The sequence below is a fragment of the Squalius cephalus genome (genome assembly GCF_949319135.1).
Source record: "Squalius cephalus genome assembly, chromosome: 4".
NCBI lineage: Eukaryota > Metazoa > Chordata > Actinopteri > Cypriniformes > Leuciscidae > Squalius > Squalius cephalus.
Window position 1 is genome coordinate 54620202 of NC_137125.1, and position 9000 is coordinate 54629201.

Here is a 9000-nt window from a genome sequence, read left to right on the forward strand (position 1 = left end):
GTCAGCAGAACATCTGTGTGTCAGGAGAACATCTGTGTGTCAGGAGAACATCTGTGTGTCAGGAGAACATCTGTGTGTCAGGAGAACAGCAGAACATGTGTGTGTCAGCAGAACATCTGTGTGTCAGCAGAACATCTGTGTGTCAGCAGAACATCTGTGTGTCAGGAGAACATCTGTGTGTCAGCAGAACATCTGTGTGTCAGCAGAACATCTGTGTGTCAGGAGAACATCTGTGTGTCAGCAGAAATTCTGTGTGTCAGGAGAACATCTGTGTGTCAGCAGAACATCTGTGTCAGGAGAACATCTGTGTGTCAGGAGAACATCTGTGTGTCCGCAGAACGTGTGTGTCAGGAGAACATCTGTGTGTCAGCAGAACATCTGTGTGTCAGGAGAACATCTGTGTGTCAGCAGAACATCTGTGTGTCAGGAGAACATGTGTGTGTCAGGAGAACATCTGTGTGTCAGCAGAACATCTGTGTCAGGAGAACATCTGTGTGTCAGGAGAACATCTGTGTGTCCGCAGAACGTGTGTCTCAGGAGAACATCTGTGTGTCAGCAGAACATCTGTGTGTCAGGAGAACATCTGTGTGTCAGCAGAACATCTGTGTGTCAGGAGAACATCTGTGTGTCAGGAGAACATCTGTGTGTCAGGAGAACATCTGTGTGTCAGAACATCTGTGTGTCAGCAGAACATCTGTGTGTCAGCAGAACATCTGTGTGTCAGGAGAACATCTGTGTGTCAGAACATCTGTGTGTCAGCAGAACATCTGTGTGTCAGCAGAACATCTGTGTGTCAGGAGAACATCTGTGTGTCAGCAGAACATCTGTGTGTCAGCAGAACATGTGTGTGTCAGCAGAACATCTGTGTGTCAGCAGAACATGTGTCATGTGTGTCAGGAGAACATCTGTGTGTCAGCAGAACATCTGTGTGTCAGCAGAACATCTGTGTGTCAGGAGAACATCTGTGTGTCAGGAGAACATCTGTGTGTCAGCAGAACATCTGTGTGTCAGCAGAACATCTGTGTGTCAGGAGAACATCTGTGTTGTCAGGAGAACATCTCTGTGTCAGGAGAACATCTGTGTCAGGAGAACATCTGTGTGTCAGCAGAACATCTGTGTGTCAGCAGAACATCTGTGTGTCAGGAGAACATCTGTGTGTCAGCAGAACATCTGTGTGTCAGCAGAACATCTGTGTGTCAGGAGAACATCTGTGTGTCAGCAGAACATCTGTGTGTCAGCAGAACATCTGTGTGTCAGGAGAACATCTGTGTTGTCAGGAGAACATCTCTGTGTCAGCAGAACATCTGTGTGTCAGGAGAACATGTGTGTGTCAGCAGAACATCTGTGTGTCAGGAGAACATCTGTGTGTCAGGAGAACATCTGTGTGTCAGCAGAACATCTGTGTGTCAGCAGAACATCTGTGTGTCAGGAGAACATCTGTGTGTCAGCAGAACATCTGTGTGTCAGCAGAACATCTGTGTGTCAGGAGAACATCTGTGTCAGCAGAACATCTGTGTGTCAGCAGAACATCTGTGTGTCAGGAGAACATCTGTGTTGTCAGGAGAACATCTCTGTGTCAGCAGAACATCTGTGTGTCAGGGAACATCTGTTTGTCAGCAGAACATCTGTGTGTCAGCAGAACATCTGTGTCAGGAGAACATCTGTGTGTCAGCAGAACATCTGTGTGTCAGAACATCTGTGTGTCAGGAGAACATCTGTGTGTCAGCAGAACATCTGTGTGTCAGCAGAACATCTGTGTGTCAGCAGAACATCTGTGTGTCAGAACATCTGTGTGTCAGCAGAACATCTGTGTGTCAGGAGAACATCTGTGTGTCAGCAGAACATCTGTGTGTCAGGAGAACATCTGTGTGTCAGCAGAACATCTGTGTGTCAGCAGAACATGTGTCAGCAGAACATCTGTGTGTCAGCAGAACATGTGTCAGCAGAACATCTGTGTGTCAGGAGAACATCTGTGTGTCAGCAGAACATCTGTGTGTCAGGAGAACATCTGTGTGTCAGGAGAACATCTGTGTGTCAGGAGAACATCTGTGTGTCAGCAGAACATCTGTGTGTCAGCAGAACATCTGGAGAACCTCACTGATCTTCACTGATCTTCTTCTCTTCTCTCCTCAGTCACATGCATCATCATGCAGAAGAACGGCGCTGGTCTTCAGTCGGCCTCCTCCTGCTTCTGGGACAGCACTACTGACGGTACGACTCCAGCATAATATATATATATATATATGTGTGTGTGTGTGACATAATATACACCTGTTTTGAATTAAACGTCATTTTTTTGGACTGTTCTAAAGCACAAAAATACCATGTTTGCAGATATTTAATACCAAATAGCCAAATAGTTTTAGAGGTATAATGTTAAAATCACCCTGTAGTCAATCATTTTATCCATTAAAACTCATCTTTGATCACCACAATGACATATTTAAGCATTTTTTCCCTTTAAAATATCTTGAATGTAACTCGACACCCTTGCCTCATTTAGTATGCGCGGCTCTATGAATATGCAAATGAATATGCAATGTCACATTACAATTTTTTTTTTTTTTTTTTTTGCACTGCACTATCATAGCGTATTATTGATTCTTATTTTGTAGTTAACTATCAAACTTTTTGCAATTGTGTTTAAAAGCAGAGTAATATTGAATGACAATGCAAGATACGGTTCCTGTGTAATGTTGACCTGTGCTCTTCTTCAGGCAGCTGCACCGTCAGATGGGAGAATAAATACTTGTTCTGCATCGTCAGTGTGTTCGGACTCGCCATTTAAACACCATCACCTGACGTGTTCAACTTGCATTATATGAAGTCAAAATAAGTACAATAAAAGCACACACAAGTTCACGTCTTAAAAATCTCTGCAGGTTTTATTCTCTCAGACAGTTTTCACAAACAGAAACGTCTCTGGCTTGAGCGTCTGGGCTGAGGAGTGATCTTGTGCACACACTGAAGGCACAGACTGGACCTGCTGACCCTGACCATATTACACTAATGAATCAGTGCATCAAACGTCAACCACCTTTTTCAAACTCAAGTAAATGTTTATCTGTAAAGCAAAACATTTCTGCACCGTTACAGGCGGATCCTCCATCCAAACATCATTACAGCTCCAGTCAAATGAAGAGAACGAACATTTACACAGATCTGACGGATCAACAACTGAGGAAACCGAAGGATTTCATTAAGTGATTGACACCCACAAAATAAATACAGGCACAAAAAAAAAAAAGGAATGTGAGAAAAGAAGGCTTTTGGAATGTAAAACGAAAAGAACACAAGGCTTGATTTCTTTATAAAAAAAAGAAAAAAGAAAAAGAGATTCACATGAGATCTGGAGATCGGCTCAAACGAGCCAGAAAACATCAGAAAACTTCCTAAGTGCAAATCACATGACACGCACAGGTCATACTTCACTCCAAAATGCAAAAAAATAAAAATATGCATTGGGTAGAAATTGTTTGGACCTTAATATTTTTTATAGTTGCATTATTTTCATGAGTTAAACATGTAAGTGCGCTGCAAGAAATCAGCAGGAACAAAATATTATTTGTAAAATTAAACATTTGGGGTTGTAAGCGCACATCAAGGCATTTTTGTTACAGAATTCAGTGTTTACTGTTGTTGATTAGATCATAGTGCTTCATTATGTCACAATGCACCAAAAAAAACCCAAAAACTTTTTATCCCCGTCAAGAAAAATATATACATTCATTCCTTTTCTCTTTTTAGTTTAGAGGTGAAATACAATCTGGCCATTTTTTAACGTAAGTCACCCTGGATATAGTGGTTCAACAGTATTTAGATCAGATGTATAATTGATATTTGCACGCTGCCTTTCACTGACACTCACTGAGGCTAAAGACAGACGGGTCTCATCATCATCATCATCTTCATCATCATCAGGGCGGCTGGAGCTGCTTCTTCCACTGGAGTTACATTCAAAAACATCACTTTACCTCTAAAAATATATAGGCCTGTATATTTACACAGTATATAACGAGACTGGCGTCATTTCAACAACGAGTCTATATACAACCCTCAGACACACAGGAGCGATCCGGAGTCACACCAGATTCAGACAGACAGGAGCGATCCGGAGTCACACCAGATTCAGTCGGTTTCGCTCTCGTCCTGGTATTTGGCGGTGGCTTTGATGGCGCGGCCATTTTGAAGAGGCATTTCTTCATAATCGCTCCTACACACACACACACACACAAAGTCTTACAATAAGAAGAGCTTGATCTGAAACAATCGTTTTAAACCGGTTTACAGTCAAACCAAAAATTATACAGACACCAGATATCATTTATACTAGTTCACTATAGTTCATTAATGCAAGTGAGGAGAGCAAAATAATTGTGTATAATTAAATAATTAAAATAACTGTGACATATTACACACAAAAATCCTTCATATCAGTAAAATATATAAAAATTTGGGAGCAAATATTATTCCGACACTTTGAGCTGATCATGTTCTGCTGAAGTGTGTTGTCTTTAATTGCTAATGCTCTTTTTACACACAGACTGAACACAATGAAGCATTGCTTGGTGATTGGTTGAGCTAAACTGGTATTATCTAATTGTGTAGTTAAATTTAACAGCTGACAGATATTCAACATAATTCATGTGTGAGACAGTCTAACAGAAGGACGGACAAAACCAGTCAAATATCCACTGAGTTCTGCTCATATTTCATTACCGTTCTCTAAACTATAACGAATCTAAACTATAGCGAATAAACTGATAATGTGAGAAATGTTGAAGGTGTCTGAATACATGTTGGTTTGACTGTGGATCTGACGCAGGGAACGTACCCGTAAATGACTTCGTCGTCCGAGTCATTGAGCATGGAGAAAGCAGGATTGTCTTTCAGTTGGGAATCTGGGAAAGGGAAAACATTTCCATGACAAAGGAGTCAGTGATGAAGGAGTCAGTGTGAAATAACACTCGATGTTAAAGTGCAGATCAGCTCACCGTAAAGAGCGTTCTTGGAGGGCGAGTAGACGAACGCTAATGTGTAGAGATAGAAGTTCAGGAGGCCGTAGAAGGACAGAAATTCAGCCGGTGGAGAAAAACGTTCAGGAAAACTTCAGATGAGTTGCTTTTTTATTAACGCTTACACCATTTTATAGTCATTTCTAAAGTGCCTCATTTTGCTCTTTCAAACATTCCCTGAAATCGAGCGGTTCGTGAATGTGAAAGCTCTGCAAAGTTTCAAAGATCAAATAAAGTCTCCTAAAAGAAAGCAGTGATTCTGATCTGCTGAAACGAGTCAGTGATTCCATCTCACATGTAACTAATTTGCATAATGTCCGCCTCTGGTCCTGATTGGCTGAGCAGCGTCTCTTAGCCCCGCCCTCAAACACTGTAGTGTATCTGAGACTGGAAGAGTTTGGTTCGTGTTGTTCGTGTGGAGAAGACGCTGTTTTCTGAGATCGATACGGTGAAACCCACGCCATCGTTACTGTTCGCATCACTGAGATCAAGAGCTGAGATTCAGATATGATAATGAGCGTTTGCTTTCTGACCAATCACAGCAGAGCAGCTCTCAGAGAGGCGGAGCTTAGAGAGACTGAATCTCCGAACGAAGCGTTTCAGACACTGAGAGAAAATGAGCTGATGCTGAAATAGAGATTATTAGAGAATTAAAGTGTTTTTTGATCTCTGATGCATGTGAATCTTTTGTAAGAGACTCCTAACCTAAAATTAGCACTTTACAATAGCATAATAGGGCACTTTAAACATAACTAAAGAGGGGATGATCTCACACAATCCTGCAATTAAAGGATATAATTCTGGTAGTGGGTGGAAAGTTCAGCTACAAAGTTGTCTTGCAAGGCCTTGGATCCGAATCTCAGGTACAGTATAACCACACTGATGAAAGAGGAACAGGGAATTACAACACATGACCATCTCAATGTCATTTACATCTCCTGCATATGCATAAATGATCACATGACTAGATTTGCCCAGAATATAGCATGTACATTAAAGTGTGTATTACCTGATCACCAGCACCACCAGCGTCAGCGCTGTCAGGAACTTCAGCCGCAGATCTGAGCACACGGATAAAGACGTGGGACATGTTAATGCTTGACGTGCAGTGTTGTGTGGAACTCATTACAAGTAACTTGAGTTATGTAATCAGATTACTTTTCAAGTAACTAGTAAAGTCTCGCATTACTTTTTCAGTTTATAACAAAATATCTAAGTTACTTGTGCACATTTATTGACTGACAGCTCTCCTGTCCTCATGTTGAGAGAAATAAAGTGAGGTGTGTGTGTGTGTGTGTGTGTGTGTGTGTGCGCGCGCATGATGGTTATTATAGTTCTAGACTAAATGTGATCATGCTTTTACTCGTCTCGCTCGCACGAAAACATTCAGTATTCCTCAAAATGAATGAAAACAGTAAAAAGCAATGTCAAAATTTTACACACAACTTTTATAATTAACTATATTAAATAACACAAATAAGCTTTATGTATTTAATCTCACTTTATTAACTGACCTTCAATGATCTAATTCACCCATACTAATAAGTTTATACTAATGATTTAGAAATAAGAGAGTTGAACTTCTCCTGTCTCCTATTGTTCTTTAATCCAGAATAACAGAAGCTGAAAGGGTTAAATCTGCATCTCCTTCATCCTGAGGATTATTCTCCTCACTGTCGCTGTGAAAGGGCCTTTACATTTGCCAAAAATACAACTTTTTTAGTTGTTATTAAAAATCAAACAAGCAAGTCCAGCCCAGGGGAGAAAAAGTAACGCAAAAGTAACGTAACGCACTACATTTCATAAAGTAACGCAATATTGTAATGCATTACTTTTAAAAGCAACACGGCTGAGGTGTTCCTGGTGTCAGGAGTGTGTGTTACCTGTGTACGGCATGTTCTTCAGCTCAGAGCAGGCGCGCACCACCAGAAACACCAGGTACAGGACATACACACACACCACCAGCAGGAAGAAGATCTTCATGCCCTGCAGCAAACACACACACATCACATTTTAATCTTAGTTCATGTTAACCAACATTTACTATTTCAACATTTACTAACACGTTATTAAAATCAAAGGTTGTATTTGCTAACATTAGTTAATGCACTGTGAACTAACATGAACAAACAATGAACAGCTGTATTTTTATTAACTAACATTAACAAAGATTAATAAATACTGTAACAAATGTATTGCTCATGGTTAGTTCATGTTAGTTAATACATTAATTAATGAACCTTATTGTAACGTGTTACTCATTTCCCAGTCAGCATGAAATCAAAATTGACAATTCTTATTTTTTTATGGAGTATTGCAGTGTTTATTCTAAATGATTTATCGGTGCACATCATTGTGTTAATAATCTCGAATCAGAATAAGTTCCTCTTGCAGAATCTTTTCTCGTCTCTGATGATGTGGGCGGGGCTATAACCTGTCACTCACATGAGATCAGCCAATAGCAAACCACAACCATCCAATCAGTTCCACACAGATACAATCAAGCCCCGCCCACATTTCAGAAGTAAACACCAGCACAACTTCGATTTCATGCTGACTTTAAAAATAAAAGTCGTGTTTATCACGCTGTCACGATATTAACCGCATTAATAAACACACATTTGTATTTGTGTGAATGAGAGAGAAATGTTAATCTCTATATCACATTTCACACATGCATTAGTTCAGGCTTGGCGTTTATAATGCGTGTCATTTATAACGAATGCCACTATATTTTTAATTTCTGTTCTTAGTTCTGTTAAACGTAAAATGATTTTTTTGTGGAGTGACAGGAACTAAAATGCATTTTTATAGTGTTTATAATGTTAACATCTCGTTTTATTTAGGAGTATTTCACATCATTTCTGAATGTAATATTAAAACGTGACTTTTTTTTTTCTCTCAACAATGAAATTTGAGTAATGTGATGAAATTACGTATTAACTCATTGAAGTATTTTATTTAGACTGAGGTGTTGGGCCGACAGAAACTCACCTGGAAGTTCTGGATGTCCACTTTGTACTGATACGTGGGATCCTGAAGCTCATTCACCCTAATAATAACAACAAAAATGATAATAATCCCATGATGCATTAGCAGTTACACTAACCAGAGCCGGGTGTTTCTTACGTTTGCCAGATCCCCAGCGTGACGGCCGATAACCACAACAGCCCCACGATGATCAGCTTGGGCAGGTAAAACGTCAGGAACTTCCTCTCGCCCTGAAGATGAAACATCAGAACACATTTAGATGTTGTGTGAAGGAATCCAGAATTTGTGCTCTTCAAAATCAACATGAAAGCACATTCTCAGAGCCGGAATGACTGTGGAGAGAGTCATGACATCATGATTGAAGACTTCAGATATTAAACATGATTTATTGTTGCTCATGAATATCTGCGAGTGTTGGGAACACACCTGCACTCGGATGCCGTGATACACACACAGCCAGAACAGCAGGAGCGCACACAGAAACACAGCCTGGAAGAAGGCGTCCAGCGTTCCCGGAAACCAGCTGTTCACCAGGAACGACAGCGGGAAGAAGGGATCTAAAACATGGAGGAATACAACATCAGTCAATGAGACGTGCGTGTGTGTGTGTGTGTGTGTGTGTGTGTGTGTGTGTGTATGTGTGTGTGTGTATGTGTGAGAGAGTGTGTGTGAGTGTGAGAGAGTGTGCGAGTGTGTGTGTGTGTGTGTGTGTAAGAATGAGTGTGAGAGAGAGTGAGTGTGTGCGTATGTGAGTGCATGTGAGAGTGTGTGAGAGAGTGTGTAAGAGAGTGTGTGAGAGAGTGTGTGAGAGAGTGTGTGTTTGTGTATGTGTGAGTGTGTGTTTGTGTGTGTGAAAAGAGAGTGTGAGAAAAATTGTGTGAGTGTGTGTTTGAGAGAGTGTGTGTGTGTATATGTGTGAGAGAGTGTGTTTGTGTGTAAGAGTGAGTGTGAGTGTGTGTGTGTGTGTGTGTGTGTGTGCGCGAGAGTGTGTGAG

At 40.7% G+C, this 9000-nt stretch overlaps 2 protein-coding genes across 2 annotated transcripts in view; one reads left to right on the top strand and one right to left on the bottom strand.

Moving 5' to 3' along the window:
* LOC307158026 (dynein light chain Tctex-type 1-like) overlaps positions 1 to 2952 on the top strand; it is an 8035-nt gene extending 5083 nt beyond the window's left edge. Inside the window, exons 4-5 of the mRNA XM_079870157.1 lie at positions 2134 to 2211; positions 2718 to 2952. Of these exons, the coding sequence (XP_079726283.1) occupies positions 2134 to 2211; positions 2718 to 2788 (149 nt within the window). The 3' untranslated portion in view covers positions 2789 to 2952. The remainder of the gene's footprint in view (positions 1 to 2133; positions 2212 to 2717) is intronic.
* Positions 2859 to 9000, bottom strand: part of LOC307157034 (transmembrane protein 181-like) — a gene marked incomplete at its 5' end in the record, with an annotated part of 7145 nt that continues 1003 nt past the window's right edge. The window contains 9 exons of the mRNA XM_079868779.1: positions 2859 to 4213; positions 4835 to 4901; positions 4995 to 5084; positions 5812 to 5894; positions 6025 to 6076; positions 6899 to 7001; positions 8010 to 8067; positions 8145 to 8236; positions 8433 to 8563. Of these exons, the coding sequence (XP_079724905.1) occupies positions 4129 to 4213; positions 4835 to 4901; positions 4995 to 5084; positions 5812 to 5894; positions 6025 to 6076; positions 6899 to 7001; positions 8010 to 8067; positions 8145 to 8236; positions 8433 to 8563 (761 nt within the window). The 3' untranslated portion in view covers positions 2859 to 4128. The remainder of the gene's footprint in view (positions 4214 to 4834; positions 4902 to 4994; positions 5085 to 5811; positions 5895 to 6024; positions 6077 to 6898; positions 7002 to 8009; positions 8068 to 8144; positions 8237 to 8432; positions 8564 to 9000) is intronic.